Raw genomic sequence first — 16,500 nt, 5'->3', positions numbered from 1 at the left:
TGATCACGTACAAGACCAATTTTAAATTTAACGTTGATTTCATTCTCTGTGCAACTTTTTTGCTGCCATAACATTGTATTTTTTACTCTGTTTGATTACCCTAATAATATCAATGAAAATTTGGCTCTGCTTGAAAGTTAACTAAGTTGTTCAGCATGTGGAGACTATCCTGTCCTGTGACCATCAGCAATCTTGGGGTTAAAATGTTTCCTCCTCTGATTATAACAGTTGCGCTTTTAGTGTGCCTCATGCGTTTGAATGTTTTGAGCAGTAATGTTCCAGCTACGTCAGTGACATCAGTAATAATTATTTTGAATGCTGTGCCTTTTTGTAGATACCTAGTAATTTTGTGAGTTAATTTACAAGTTAATTCAAAAGGAGCACAAGGCACTGCAATTTCTGTCATACGTCACTGTGGTGATGTAGTTTTCCTCTGTCGCTTGTGTGATGTTGAAAAGTCAAGTGATGCATCTTCACTCAGTCCAATGGTTATCCATGATTACAGCTCAAATGTGATCGGATGTTTATAATCTTTTTATTTTATGTTATAATAGTGGCTGTGTTAATACATTAAACCAGTCCTCTTTTGACTTTCCATCACAACTTGGCCAAAAAGTTGTCCCTTTGTCAATCAACTGGAAGCTAATCCAATTGACAACTTGGTGTGCTTTTTGAAACAAAATAAAATTTTAAAAAGAAGAAAGATCACAAAAAAGAGTGGGGGAATGTGTTGTGATACATTTTGGAAGAACAACAAGAAGCAATAAAAATAGAAACTGTTCTGAAGGGATACAGAAGCAGTAAGATTTGGCACACAAATTATTGAAGTGGTAGGGCGGGTTGAGAAAGCAGTTAAAAAGGCAAATGGAATTCTAGGGTTTATTAACTGGATTATTGAGTAAAAAAGCAACAATGTTATGGTAAACCTACACATCACTGGTTTTGCTTCAACTGGGATATTGTGTCCAGTTCTGGGAACCACACTTTGCAAAGGATATGAAGGCGTTAGGAAGGTACAGAAAAGATTTAAGAGAATAGCACCAATCATAAGAGATTTCAGTGTCAGTAATACAATTTAGAGAAGATGGGAGTTGTTCCACTTAAAGAAAAGATCGAGAGGAGATTTTATTGAGGCGTTCGTAATCATGAGTCGAGAGGGACTAGATAGGAAAGAAACTAATCTGATTGGCAGAGCATTGACGTGTATTTTGTGACAAAATACGGTGAAAAGTATTGTTTAGTGCTGCCACTCTCTGGCACCATCTTAGAACACATAAAAATAAACCAAAACATAGAATATAAAGGCAGAAAAGCAAAAAAACAGTTCAACTTTACAGTCCCTGTTGTAAGTGCTACACCATGGGCCACGGGGCCTGTTTGAACTGAGTATTGAACAGAACCGAAGATGAATGAGAAAAAACTTTTTTTTTTACATAATGAATAATTATTATGCGGAATACACTGCCGAAAAGTATGCTAGGTTCAAACTTGTTGCCTTTACAATTCTTTCAAGCAGAGTCAAATTTTCATTGATATATTTATCTTGAATATTTTGGCAATAGGACTGAAGCACATGCTTTGATTATTCCTTCGCCCTGATCACTTCCGAGTTTTTATCCCAGTTAGTTATTCAGAGCAGTTGTATGATCTTCATCCTGAAGGTGCAAGCTGAAATCTGGCTGCTGATCAGATTGAGCCATTTTCAATGACTTTCTGTAACATTCTATTACAGTCTGCGATTACTATTAGCAGTACAATCAATATTTTTTATGTAAGAAGAGACCTAGGCATTGACAAGGCTGAAATTTTATTATCCATCCCCAGTTGGCAGATCAAGACAATTTGCATTTATAAAGTATTTTTTCACATACTCAGTACTGTAATGCCTTGCAACAATTAAGTACTGTTGAAGTGCAGGCTGTTAACAATGCCCGTTAACATTGCCTGAAGAAAGTGGTGCTGCAACCAGACTTCTTGCCGAAAGATTTCAGAAGGTAGATAAGAGTCAACCATGTTAGTGAGAGGTTAGAGTCACATATGGACGAAGGAAACTTAATGAAAACAGCTTTCCCTACATAAAGGCATTGGTGACCGTTTTGAGTTTTTTGACAATCTGACAACCCCATGGTCAGTTTGGGACAGTAAGAACTGCTGTTGCTGGAGTCGGAAATAATGCAGTGTGGAGCTGGAGGAGCACAGCAGGCCAGGCAGCATCAGAGGAACAGGAAAGATGACGCTTCAGGTCAGGAGTTTCCTGCTCTTTTGATGCTGCCTGGCCTGCTGCGCTCCTCCAGCTCCACACTGTGTTATCTCACGGTTACTTTTAAAGGTGCCAGCTTTTTTTCATTATAAATCTCTCTGAATTCTGCACTACATTAGTCCAAGGGTTTATAGATATAACTTTGCTATTGGAGCTTTCAAATTGTACATTTTTACATTGGGCTGTGAGATGGTTCCTTCTTCTTCTGGTGTAAACATTCAGAAGAGGACATTTTCTGTAGAAGTAATGTGTTCAACAGGGGAAACCTGGAACTAAACAGAAAAATTGGAATTGATGGTACATGGCAATTGGCAGGGGACGGAGTGCTTAGAGGTACAATGTGGAATTTAAAGTAATGTGGGATAAGTGTATGCAAAGCTCTGGCCATATTTGTCAAGGACTGAGGCTTCCTCTACCCATACCTGAGCAGGTATTGGCCCAATCCCGAACACCAGTGAGAAATCTCAAAACTGTCTCTGGCCAGCTTTGCAACTTTGTTTTTTTTTAAAATTCATTCACAGGATGCGAGCATTGCTGACTGGAGTTAAGACAACCACATTACTTTGGGGTTGGAGTCACATGTAAGCCAGACCAGATGAGGATGACAGTTTCCTTCCCTTAAAGGCATTAGTGAACCAGAAGGGATTTTCCTGACAATCGACACCATTTTCGCTGTGATCATTAGACTATTAATTCCAGAATGGTTTAAAAATTCAATCCAAGTTCCACCATCTACTCTGACAGGATTTAAACCCAGGTCCCCAGAACGTTACTTGGGTTTCTGGGTTCATAGTTTAGTGACTCCCTCCCCACCTGCTGATCCTGAGGTACCTGCATTGGCAGTGCTGGCCCCCTCTGAGGAATAATAACTTTCAACACCAAGAAGGAAAAAGATAAGCAACTGTCAGAATCACCAGTGGCCACTCATGACTACCAACACTTTATCAGCCCAAAGAGAATGTGCTGTCCAAACTGACCACCAACAGCATTCCTGGGAGCTGAGTTGTTACCTACCCACCCCTGAAAAATCTCACCCTCCCATTCCCTGATCTTGCTGCCCAAACTCACGGCAGCCCTCCCTCACTGCTACAGTACTCACTCAACATGGTGGGCTCATTTTCAATCTTGACAATGTACGAATATCAACACTCCATTATTATTTTCTTCTGAATTTCTTTCCTGTTGAATTTGATGAGTACGACTATGGTGCAAGTGTACAATGAATGGCTAAGACGGTGGTCTACTGACGAACTAACAGACTCCTTAAGGTAATGAAATGTGAGTTTGCATCAGCCTTACAATGATGGTGAATTTCGAAGTTTTTACATGTATTTTTAATAAAACAGCCTAATGGCAGTGTTTGGGGATCTTATGGTGCAGTACTAATGTCTGGTCCACATAACCGAAGGTATGTCAAAATGTATCCAAACAGGTTGATTAAAACGATTATAATGTGTGGCTAGATAATAAAATGTGAGGCTGGATGAACACAGCAGGCCAAGCAGCATCTCAGGAGCACAAAAGCTGACGTTTCGGGCCTAGACCCTTCATCAGAGAGGGGGATGGGGGGAGGGAACTGGAATAAATAGGGAGAGAGGGGGAGGCGGACCGAAGATGGAGAGCAAAGAAGATAGGTGGAGAGGGTGTAGGTGGGGAGGTAGGGAGGGGATAGGTCAGTCCAGGGAAGACGGACAGGTCAAGGAGGTGGGATGAGGTTAGTAGGTAGCTGGGGGTGCGGCTGGGGGTGGGAGGAAGGGATGGGTGAGAGGAAGAACCGGTTAGGGAGGCAGAGACAGGTTGGACTGGTTTTGGGATGCAGTGGGTGGGGGGGAAGAGCTGGGCTGGTTGTGTGGTGCAGTGGGGGGAGGGGATGAACTGGGCTGGTTTAGGGATGCAGTGGGGGAAGGGGAGATTTTGAAACTGGTGAAGTCCACATTGATACCATATGGCTGCAGGGTTCCCAGGCGGAATATGAGTTGCTGTTCCTGCAACCTTCGGGTGGCATCATTGTGGCAGTGCAGGAGGCCCATGATGGACATGTCATCAAGAGAATGGGAGGGGGAGTGGAAATGGTTTGCGACTGGGAGGTGCAGTTGTTTGTTGCGAACTGAGCGGAGGTGTTCTGCAAAGCGGTCCCCAAGCCTCCGCTTGGTTTCCCCAATGCAGAGAAAGCCGCACCGGGTACAGTGGATGCAGTATACCACATTGGCAGATGTGCAGGTGAACCTCTGCTTAATGTGGAATGTCATCTTGGGGCCTGGGATGGGGGTGAGGGAGGAGGTGTGGGGACAAGTGTAGCATTTCCTGCGGTTGCAGGGGAAGGTGCCGGGTGTGGTGGGGTTGGAGGGCAGTGTGGAGCGAACAAGGGAGTCACGGAGAGAGTGGTCTCTCCGGAAAGCAGACAGGGGTGGGGATGGAAAAATGTCTTGGGTGGTGGGGTCGGATTGTAAATGGCGGAAGTGTCGGAGGATAATGCGTTGTATCCGGAGGTTGGTAGGGTGGTGTGTGAGAACGAGGGGGATCCTCTTGGGGCGGTTGTGGCGGGGGCGGGGTGTGAGGGATGTGTCGCGGGAAATGCGGGAGACGCGGTCAAGGGCGTTCTCAATCACCGTGGGGGGGAAGTTGCGGTCCTTAAAGAACTTGGACATCTGGGATGTGCGGGAGTGGAATGTCTTATCGTGGGAGCAGATGCGGCGGAGGCGGAGGAATTGGGAATAGGGGATGGAGTTTTTGCAGGAGGGTGGGTGGGAGGAGGTGTATTCTAGGTAGCTGTGGGAGTCGGTGGGCTTGAAATGGACATCAGTTACAAGCTGGTTGCCTGAGATGGAGACTGAGAGGTCCAGGAAGGTGAGGGATGTGCTGGAGATGGCCCAGGTGAACTGAAGGTTGGGGTGGAAGGTGTTGGTGAAGTGGATGAACTGTTCGAGCTCCTCTGGGGAGCAAGAGGCGGCGCCGATACAGTCATCAATGTACCGGAGGAAGAGGTGGGGTTTGGGGCCTGTGTAGGTGCGGAAGATGGACTGTTCCACGTAACCTACAAAGAGGCAGGCATAGCTGGGGCCCATGCGGGTGCCCATGGCCACCCCCTTAGTCTGTAGGAAGTGGGAGGAGTCAAAAGAGAAGTTGTTGAGTGTGAGGACGAGTTCCGCTAGGCGGATGAGAGTGTCGGTGGAGGGGGCCTGGTCGGGCCTGCGGGACAGGAAGAAGCGGAGGGCCTTGAGGCCATCTCCATGCGGAATGCAGGTGTACAGGGACTGGACGTCCATGGTGAATATGAGGTGTTGGGGGCCAGGGAATTGGAAGTCCTGGAGGAGGTGGAGGGCATGGGTGGTGTCACGGACATAGGTGGGGAGTTCCTGGACCAAAGGGGAGAAAATGGAGTCCAGATAGGTGGAGATGAGTTCGGTGGGGCAGGAGCAGGCTGAGACGATGGGTCGACCAGGGCAGGCAGGTTTGTGGATTTTGGGAAGGAGATAGAAACGGGCTGTGCGGGGTTGGGGAACAATGAGGTTGGAGGCTGTGGGTGGGAGGTCCCCTGAGGTGATGAGGTCATGAATGGTGTTGGAGATGATGGTTTGGTGCTCGGGTGTGGGGTCATGATCGAGGAGGCGGTAGGAGGTGGTGTCGGAGAGTTGGCGTCTGGCCTCGGCGATGTAGAGGTCAGTACGCCATACTACCACTGCGCCACCCTTGTCTGCGGGTTTGATGGTGAGGTTGGGGTTGGAGCGGAGGGAGCGGAGGGCTGCCCGTTCTGCGGGGGAGAGGTTGGAGTGGGTGAGAGGGGTGGAGAGGTTGAGGCGGTTAATGTCTCGACGGCAGTTGGAGATGAAGAGGTCGAGGGAGGGTAGGAGGCCTGGGGGTGGTGTCCAGGAGGAGGACTTGTGTTGGAAGCGGGTGAAGGGGTCAGTGGAAGGAGGGTTGGGTTCCCGGTTGAAGAAGTGGCTTATCACCGATGGTTAAAATTTCTCTCGGGTTCCATGTAATATTGAGGCAATAGAACAGTAGGTTTGTCTGCCTCACGTCCATGTCACCGTAAGCCGTATTTTGGGCCCAAATTATCAGGGGCTTGCCACCCTCGGTCCACTATTGGAAGACCAATCTGACTGTTCTTGGACAAGCAATAACTCGGGGAGGGCTAATGCTGCTACTTCCCCCAAGCATGAATCTCCAATCCTCCTCTCTTCCTACAATTGGAAGCAAGACAGAAGCGATGAGTACTTTGAAGTGCAGATTTGCGGCTTAACCTCTGCCCTAAGGGGAAGGAGACGGAAGATCATTTGGGTGTCTTTATGTCAGCATGGTCAAGGTGGGCCAAATAGACTCATTCTGTGCTGAGACAGAGACAGTCCCTGCCTCTCTTAAAGAAATACCATGGAAAAAATCTGTAGAGGCGAAATGAACAAAAAGGGGTGAGAGGCAAGGATGGAGGAGCAACAAGAAAGAAAAATGTAAAACTGGAAAAGGAAAATAGGAATGAAAAGTAGATGTTTTGAATAGTGAAGTAATGTGGACAGTGAGAGGGAGACTAGGGCACGAGGGAAGTGAGAGAAGTGTGATGAGAAAGAGGATTGGGAAGAAAGAAGGGATGAGATGACAGAATGAAATTCGGTTTTGAGCAAACTGTCTTTCCAGAAAAACATTTTGGTGGTCACTGATCTCAGTAATGAGTGTGGGATCCTGCTGTGCATACGTTGGCTGTTACATACACATATAACAACCAGGGGTCAACTTTCTAAATGGTTATGAAGCACTTTGGGACATCCTGAGCTCGATAGCAGCCTGCTAATACAAAGAAACAACCTGCTTTAACACAGTATTTTCAGTGGGCTGTAAATCTATCCTCCCAACATGAAGTACAAACTTTGGCACAAACAGCAGTGACTGATTTGAATCTGACTTTCCATCTGCTGGGACTTGATTTATGTTGGAAACTTGTGGCTCTCCTGTTGATAGTCGATTTACAATGCTTGATTGTTGGCTGGAATGGAAGAAATGAACTCTGATGCAAAATTCTGCAAAGTATTTGGTCCCCCCATAGGAATGGATGTACATGTTCATATTTTTTATATATTCATTGATGGTATGAGGACATTGCTGGCTACGTAGCCTTTATTGCCCATCATTAATTGCCCAGAGGGCAGTTAAGAGTCAGTTCTATTGCTGTGGGTCCAGAGTAACATGTAGACCAGACCAGGTAAGGATGGCAGTTACCTTCCCTAAAGGACATTAGTGAGCCAGATGGGTTTTTCTGACAATCGGCAAGGTTTCATTGTCATCATTGGACACTCGATTCCAGATGCTTATTGAATTCAAATGCCACCATCCGCTGTGGCGGGTTTTGAGCCCAGGTCCCCAGAGCATTACGTGGGTCTCTGGATAAGGAGTCCAGAGATAATACCACCAAGCCATCACCTCCCCTATTTCACTGCTGTTTTGTTCTGAGGAAGGCTACAGAAGATATTGGAAGATCTCCTTGCCTCCACTCTTCCTGGTGGGCCATTAAGTGAGGATGCTTGAGCTAGTCACTCAGACCTTCCTCAGCTGTGAGCCCTTCCAAGTGTTGGCTTAGGGAGGAATCAGTTTCTGGGACCGGTGATCTGCCCTTGGGACCTTGAGGTGGAGGGATTGTCACAGCTCCGTGTTTCAGTCTTTTGCAGTCCCAACATACCATCAATTCAGTACCACCAGATTTGGTTCTAAGTTTGTTCATTCTAATTTTATTCTGCCCTAATGTTGCCTCTGTTTTGAACTGGTATCTGGCTGTTTACAATGCACCACATCTTCTCCTTGCACTTTGTCTTAGGTGGTTGGTTGATTTTAACTCCACACCCCTTGTCTTATCTTCAGATTGCTAGGAACCTTTTTTCACTATTCTCTCTTTGGTTTCCTTGATGGACAGGGGTGTTCCTTTGATCCCACATGGAATTGCTCACTCTCCCTTGGCATTGGCACTCCATCTGCACACAGTGATCATTTATTGTGTCCTAAGCACTGGCCTCCCCATTGACCCAACTGTTGAGTTCTTACGTTCAGACAGAGGTTCCTGCAGATCTCATGTGAGGGTTGGCATTTCAAAAAAAAAGATTCATGGAATGTGGACATTGCTGTCATTCTGTACTTGGCCGTTAGGAAGGTGGTGTTGAGCTGCCTCCTTGAACTGATGCAGTTGACATGTTGTAGATAGGCGCACAATGTTGTTAGGGAGGGAGTTTCAGATTTGAGCATTACGCCTTCAGCGCTATTACAAGCTGTTAGGGCCCATAGCCTTTGTGATACCCGGTGCCTCCAGCTATTTCCTGATGTCATGTGGAGTGGGTCGAATTGGCTGAAGACCTGTGATGCTAGTGACATCAGAAAGAGACCAAGACGGATCAACCACTCAGCAACTCTGGCTTACCTTTTGCACTGATGTGGTGGGCTCCCCTGTCATGGAGGATGGGGATATTTGTGGATCCTCCTCCTCTAGTGAATTGTTTAATTGTCCACCACATTTCACTGGATGTGGCAGGGCTGCAGAGTTTAGATCTGATCCGTTGATTGGGGAATTACTTAGCTCACTTGCTTTCCAGCGATTGTTACAATGAAGAGGCTTGTTAAGCAATGTCATCGACCATTTCACAGAGTAGTTAGGAGTCAAACACATTGCTGTGAGTCTGGAGTTAAATTTAACCCAGGGCAGAGCAGGTAAGCACAGCATTATTGAGCTAGATGGCATTTTCCCTACAATTAGCAAACACGAGACTTACAAATCAAGATGTTTATTGAATTCAAATTCTACCATCATGGGATTTGAACCAGGTCCCCAGATCATTAGGAGTATTTCTAGTCTGATGATAATAGTGCCATTGTTTCCAGCTTTAACTCGGAAACGAAAATGAGGTCTGTGAGTTAAATTCTCTGTAGGCTTTGTGCTGCAAGCCTGTTGTTCACCCAGTCCCTCAGCACAGAAAAATCCTCTCCCGTGATAAGGTTGGGTTGTGTAGTGGTCTTTATTTTCTTCAATGTGGCAGTGATGATATCGCCGGAGCTAACTCTGTGCCACATAATTCTTTTTGCCTTTCATTATATTCAGTGCTGTCTTCAAAACAAAAATTAGCCAGCTTCCATCTTGCATTAGAGCTGAATATTTGTAACACAATTGTGGCTAACACTACAGAGTGCCACTGAGGAGGTACTCACATGAGACACTACATTTTAAACATTGAACAGGCTTCAGTCTGTTCCAAAGGAGATAAAAATAAAATCCATTGGCAACATTTTGAAGAAGAGTAGGAAACTCTGCCTATGATCTGGCAAACATTCCTCCCTCAAAGTTCCAACACAAACAAATGAACTGATCAATCATTTCATTATTGTTTGTGAAATGCTATTGAATGAGAAACGATTGCCTCCTGGATTCTAATGGGTTGAGTAGTTTTCCGTGTATCCACGTTCTGGAAAATTTTCTTGGCGTAACATTTTAAAATCCAAACCATTGGAGAGAGCTACAAATTTGGAACAAGAAAACAGATAAATAGTAAAAAGTGACACTGAAGGATTAATCGTTATATTGTAACTTATGACTTGCTCTTCAAGCTCACATTCAAAGGCAGGTTAAAATTTCGATTGATGCATGAAATAATCCAGTTAAATTTCTCAAATACTCAAAAATCTTTCTTTTCAGTGGTACACAAATTTCTTTTACTGTGGAGATGCCATCAAAGCATACTTGAGAATTTCTTCTTATGCAAGTGACCAGTAAAACTACGATTATAACTGATTGTTGAGTGAAGGCCAGAGCAAAAAAGGAAACTTATAGCAATAGTAAATGAAAAGAACAATATTACAAGGGTGGAGTTTCATAATTTTGATGTGAATTCAGACACTTAAGTGATAATAAGTTAGGGCTGGACACCCACATTTCACCCTATTATCAAATTGTGTTTCTCCAAAAACCTGCAGCTGTATCTTAACTCATTACAAATCACATCTCAGCTTGCTTTCATTCACCGGCACTTCATCTGACAACAGCTCATTTTTACCATCTTTTGTCATTGTTTTCAAGGCCTTCCATAGGATTGGCCCTCCCTGTCTTTGTAGCTTTCTTCAGCAGTACAATACTTAGAGATTTGTGCACTCTGTCAACTCCAGTTCCTTGTGCATTTACGATTTCAATTGCCCCACTATAGGCCTTCAGCTACTAAGGTCCAGGTTCTAGAATTCCTTCCCTAAACTCTGCTTCCCTGCTTCTCTTTGGGCCGCTAGGACTGTCTTTTTAAAATTACTTAGCCAAAGGCTTGAACAAAAACGTAATTTCTTCTTCTGAAGCTTTCTTTTTGACTGCTCTTAAGTACCTTTGGACAAAGTCCTGTCTTAAATGAGCTATATAGATGGAAACTGTCGATGTGTCCTATTACTCTGCCTTATCACATGTCAAAATCCCTGAGTGAGTGTTTTCTGCAGAGATTATATCTCTTGACAGCACTAGCTTCAGGAAAAGAAATAAATAAATATCGAATCTGAGAAGTTTGCACTAAACTGCACGGTGGCTCAGTGGTTAGCAGTGCTGCCTCACAGCACCAGGGACCCAGGTTCAATTCCACCCTTGGCTGATTGGCTGTGTCGAGTTTGCACATTCTCCCTGTGTCTGTGTGGCTTTCCTCTGGGTGCTCCAGTTTCCCCGCACAGTCCAAAGACGTGCAGGCTAGATGAATTGGCCATCCTGAAGTGTGTCGGCTAGTTGGTTTAGCCACAGTAAATGAAAGGTTATGGTGATAGGGGTGGGATGCTCTTCAGAGGGTTGATGTGGGCTGAATGGCCCACTGCAGGGATGCTATGATTCTTTACAGTCTCTTTGGCCTATCAGGTGATGGCTGACAGATTTTTACTCTTCCTCGCTCAGGCTGGCTATTAAATTCACTCCTGGAGAAACATAGCAACAGTTGATGTGGTCTTCTTTCGTTTCCTTGGATACTTTCTGTTTTTGGGCTGCACAACAAAGCAGAGATCTAGCTGGTTCCACCGCATTGCAGGTGCTCATTTTGATCCGTGACTTTTAGTGCAATGAGCAATCCCAGCTCCCTTCTGCTTTGGCAGGTAAGATTGGTGTGAACAGCAACAAGTCTCTTCTAAACCTATCAGTCACCCAACATAAAAATGGTGAAACAATTCGCAGCAGACTTAGCATGTTAACCTTACGGCATTCCAAAACATTCAGCCTGAAATCTGATTTAACGTTAGTGAAATGATTTGTCAGTCTTGACTCAGTGCTAACTTTCTTTGGCTTTTTGTTTAGAAGCATCATTCATGATCTCAAGACAACACAAATTTTCACCGCCAATGAATACTTTAGAAATGTTAGCGAGTTTTGAGAAGATTTGTAGCTCAGGTTGAGGTTCCGGATGTGAATTTGCTCACTCAGCTGGAAGGTTAGTTTTCAGAAGTTTCGTCACCATTCTAGGTAACATCAGTCAGCCTCCGATGAAGCGCTGGTGTTATGTCCCGCTTTCTATTTAATATGGTTAGTTTCCTTGGGTTGGTGATGTCATTTCCTGTGTCGGTGATGTCTGAGAAAGAGAACAGGAAATGTCATCACCAATGCAGGAAATGACATCACCAACCCAAGGAAACCTAATCAGATAAATAGAAAGAGGGACATAACACCAGCGCTTCATCGGAGGCTCACTGATGATGTTACCTAGAATGGTGACGAAACGTCTGAAAACTAACCTTCCAGCTCAGCGAGCAAACTCACATCCAGAACTTTGGAAATGTTATTGCTGTGATTTGGACAAAGTTGTATCAATGTGCACACAAGTCCCTACAACAACACTGAGGTAAATGGTCAGATAATATTATTTGGTTGCGTTAGCTTGAACGCAACACCAGAAGAACATACAGTATCATACAATCAGCTACATACAAGACAATACTATTTGTACTGATGCTTTAAAAGAGCTATCCAATTGGCCTGATTCTCCTGAACTTCCTCTTTGCTTTAATTTTACCTTCAACTATTTAACACTGAAGCTGCTACCTTCATCCTTGTCAAGCAATCCAATAAAGATCATAACAGCCCACTGAGACATCTCACCCCTGAATCTTGTGCTAATATTTTAATGTTCTTTGGTTATTGATACTGGCTCAGAATATGATTGTTCCTTATTTACTCTTATCAAATGTTTTAATCATGGTTTTTTGAACGGCTATAAAATCTTCTCTTAATCTTTCCTACTCTGCGTGACATGTCAGATTATCGACCGTGGACACTACCGATTTACGTGGGAACACAGCCCGCCACTTACACGGCAAATATGACCCAGCCAATGTTGTCTATTTCATACGCTGCAGGCAAGGATGCCCCGAGCCATGGTAATTTGGCGAAACAATGCAAACACTACAACAACAGATGAATGGACACTAAGCAACAATCGCCAGACAGGAATGCTCCCTCCCGGGGAGAACACTTAGTAGTCAAGGACATTCAGCCTCTGATCTATGGGTAAGTGTCCTCCAAGGTGGACTTCAAGATACACAACACCGCGGAATCAGCGAGCAGAAATTGATAGCCAAGCTCCATACCCATGAAGGCAGCCTCAACCGTGATCTTGGGTCCAATTTGCACTGCATGTGAGACTCCCCACACTGTCCTGCACCTGTAATATCTTCCTTATGGTCCTATTTTGACACCATCTCCTTGATGAGTTGTTGTGATCCCTCTACCTTAATTAGTTTGTACAGTTTTAGACTACTTCTTACTTTGGTTAGACTCTCAGCATGCAACTCTTATACCTATCACGGTATTCCAGTCATTTGATTTGCCTCCAGCAACAGCTCATAGAATCATCACTGAATCCCCCCAGTATGGAAACAGGCCCTTTGGCCCAAAAAGTCCACACCAACCCTCTGAAGAACATCTCACCCAGACTCATTCCTCTACCCTTTCCATGTAACCCTGCATTTCCTATGGCTAACACACCTAATCTACACATCACTGAACACTATGGGGAACTTAACATGGCCAATCCACTTAGCCTGCATATCACTGGACAGTGGGAGGAAATCGGAGCACTTGGAAGAAACCTACGCAGACACAGGGGGAATGTGCAAGCTCCACACAGACAGATGCCCGAGAATGGAATCAAATCCAGGTCCCCGGCACTATGAGGCAACAGCGCTAATCTCTGAGACGCCATACCACCCACCTTATTTTTAATTTCTTTGTAATTATCTCTCTGCCTCATTTAACTGTATTATAGTTCATCCTTTCGCTTGTTAGTCAGCTGCTGACACTTTACTCACACAGTCTAACACTCTTGGTCACCTGCAGAGACGTATTATTGGACATTACGCTGACAGCAGTTATATGATCTTTTTGTCTCTCTGCCCTTGATCTCTCTGCCCATACTTTCCGTGTCTATGTGCCCTCCTCTCTCACTTCACCTGACAAAGGGGCTGCGCTCCAAAAGATTGTGATTTCAAATAATTGGACTATAACCTGGTGATTTCTGACTTATCCACCCCAGTCCATCACCGGCACCGCTACATCATCTTTCCTGCTTCTACGAGGACAATCCACTTTCTTCAAACTACCCACATAACTCATGCCCTGAAACTTGTACCATTTTAGCAAAGCTCTTCTGAAAGTCTCTAAGACCTTAGGAGAGATGCCAAAGTGTGGTAGATGGACACGACATTCCAGCTGAACATAAATGATGGTTTACTGAGTTTTAGCACAACTTCCTTGTTTCTGTATTTGATTTAAAAATGCAAGGATACTGTATATGTTTTATGTAAACAACCTTCCATTGTCAATGATTTATGTACAACGGGAAGAAACAATGCTTCATCACTAGTCTGCCTTCTGTCTTTTCTCTAATTTTGTGTCCACATTGCCACTGTTCTTTTAATCCTATGCCTTTGATTAATTCAACAAACCTATTATGTGGTACTTTATCAAACACATTAAACACAACATCAAATGCATTACATTTACCAGACATTTTCATTATTTCAACAAAGAATCCAATTAAGCCAGTCAAACAAATCTACCAGGAATTAATAAATGGATTTCTTCAGAAAGTGCACAGCGTCCTGTATATCCACTTGAGAGAGCACACAGTGTTCATCTGAATGGAATTGTGTGTCACGGGTGAAATACTAGAGTACTGGAATGTGGCTTATTTTGTACCTTTATTTAAGAAAGGCTATAAGAAGAAGCCTAGAAGTTATAGACCTGAGAGTCTAATATCAGTGATGGGCAAGTTGCTGAAGGTGATTCTGAAAGATGGAATTTATGTGCATTTGGAGAGGTAAAGATTGATTAGGGATAGTCAGCACGGTTTTGCATGAGGAAAATTGTATCTTACTAACTGGATTGAGTCGCTGAGAATGACAGGGTTGGGCTATTAAAATAGACTGGAGAGGCTGGGGCTTTTTCCACTGGAGCATAGGAGGTTGAGGGGTGACCTTATTGAGATTTATAAAATCAAGAGGGGAATAGGTAAGATGAATGACAAGGGTGTTTTCCCCGAGGCTGGGGGAATTCAAAACTAGGGGGCATATTTTTAAGGTGAGAGAAGAAAGTTTAAAAAGGACATGAGGGTCATTTTTTTAAACAGTGGGTGGTTCTTGTGTGAAAAGAACTGCCAGAGAAAGTAGAGGGTGTAGGTACAGTTATAACATTTAAAAGATATTTGGATAATTTCATGAATAGGAAAGGTTTGAGGGATATGGACCAAATGCAGGCAGGTGGGACTAGTTTAGTTTGGGAACATGGTTGACATGGACTCATTGGACTAAAGAGTCTGTTTTTGTGCTGTATGACTCATGCCTTTTCATTACTGCGCTGACAAATATAGGGCCTTATCGTTGAACAGCTCAAGTCTATAGAATGGATTTTGAACATACATATTTTTGTCTTCGAGGAGAGTATGCAACCACTGATCCAGTGTTGACAAGAAGAGTTTCTGCTGCTCATGTTTGAGGAACATTTACATTGGTCGGCTGAAACTTTGCATCCTGAACTTTTTTTTTACTATCCAACAGAAAAAGGGATCATAACCTGTGGACGAGGTGAGGAAAAATCTCTGCTATGCATACAAAATCCATATACGTATGAATTTGGAGTTCCAAAACAAAGTTCAACTCTGACTCATAATTTCTGATTGCATCGTTGAATATGTAATTAGATTTGGAACATTCTATTTGGCCTGATTAATTATATCATTAACAGTGAGAAGAAAGTTGAAACTCAGTCAGTTGATAGTAAATTGAAAATTATATTCCCTTTATGAAATTGACAGCTGATACAAAAATGTAGCCACTATTCATCTGTATACAAAGGTGATGCACTATTTTGCATATTTTAATGTTTTTGCTCAGAAATACATGTTTTTTATTAAAATTTCCCTCCAAAACTGTTATTGACAATGAAATATAAAGCATTTCTTAATCAGATCAATTATCAGTTTAAGTAAAGAGATGGAATATAAATAATCTTTGAAGCTTCCAACACCTAGTAATATGCAACTAAATTACTCCAGCTTGTACCAAAATGTTAGGCAGAATGCCTCCATCAGTTCAACTTGAACCACTGGGTAAATTGTAAGTTACAAAAGAAATCCTACTGTTATCAGAGAGCATGAGTAATGAACCCCTAATGTAATTACAATATACCTAACTTTCTGCAACACTACATCATTGAAGGCAGGGAAGGCAAGACTTCAATTTGTGTAGCAGTTTTCATGACCTCAGGCTGTCTGAGTGTTTTACATCCAATATTATTTCAACCAGTACAAGTTAACCACACAATCTCTGTACATGCACACATTTTGGAATTAAATATTAGTCTAGAGATAGACTGTTGCTGCTTTGCATTCATTAAACAAGTGACAAAATGCCATATCAGACCCACAATATCGCTAAGGGTGTCACAGGCCTCACCAGGGAGGGCCCTATGCCTATTTGTGTGTGGAAATAGGAATCCTTACATGTTTGTGGATATCTTTACAAGATTGACCTGCCCTGACTGCATGCAAGACCAAGCCAATTGCATTCAGGGACACATGGTCTAACCATTTAATTAATCTCATTTAAATAAAACTCAATGCTCAATCTCTGGTGCATCTACTCCAATTTGTAGGAATCGGCAATTACTTGGCTATTAATCTTAAAAATTAAGTTGATGTTACAATTCAACTATGCAGTTTTCTACATGCTTATTCATGTAGAATATATTGAATTAAAGATCCATTATAAGT

General features: G+C 43.4%; 1 protein-coding gene across 7 annotated transcripts in view; it reads left to right on the top strand.

The window, feature by feature from the left end:
• The window catches only part of LOC125451058 (CXXC-type zinc finger protein 4-like), a 189,635-nt gene extending 175,430 nt beyond the window's left edge, over positions 1-14,205 (top strand). For 4 of the 7 annotated variants that reach the window (XR_009443520.1, XR_009443516.1, XR_009443514.1 and 1 more), the window contains 2 exons: positions 11,142-11,335; positions 12,491-12,694. Coding sequence is in view for 2 of the 7 variants with exons in the window: in XM_059643450.1 (XP_059499433.1) it covers positions 12,590-12,709 (120 nt within the window). In the remaining 5 variants the exon portion in view is untranslated. Of the gene's footprint in view, positions 1-11,141; positions 11,336-12,490 lie in introns of all 7 variants that reach the window. The other 3 variants (XR_009443515.1, XM_059643450.1, XM_059643458.1) reach the window with 3 other exon arrangements.
• Positions 14,206-16,500: the final 2,295 nt, after the last annotated feature.

The sequence above is a fragment of the Stegostoma tigrinum genome, chromosome 3 (assembly GCF_030684315.1).
Source record: "Stegostoma tigrinum isolate sSteTig4 chromosome 3, sSteTig4.hap1, whole genome shotgun sequence".
NCBI lineage: Eukaryota > Metazoa > Chordata > Chondrichthyes > Orectolobiformes > Stegostomatidae > Stegostoma > Stegostoma tigrinum.
This window is presented reverse-complemented; position numbering and strand designations above follow the sequence as displayed.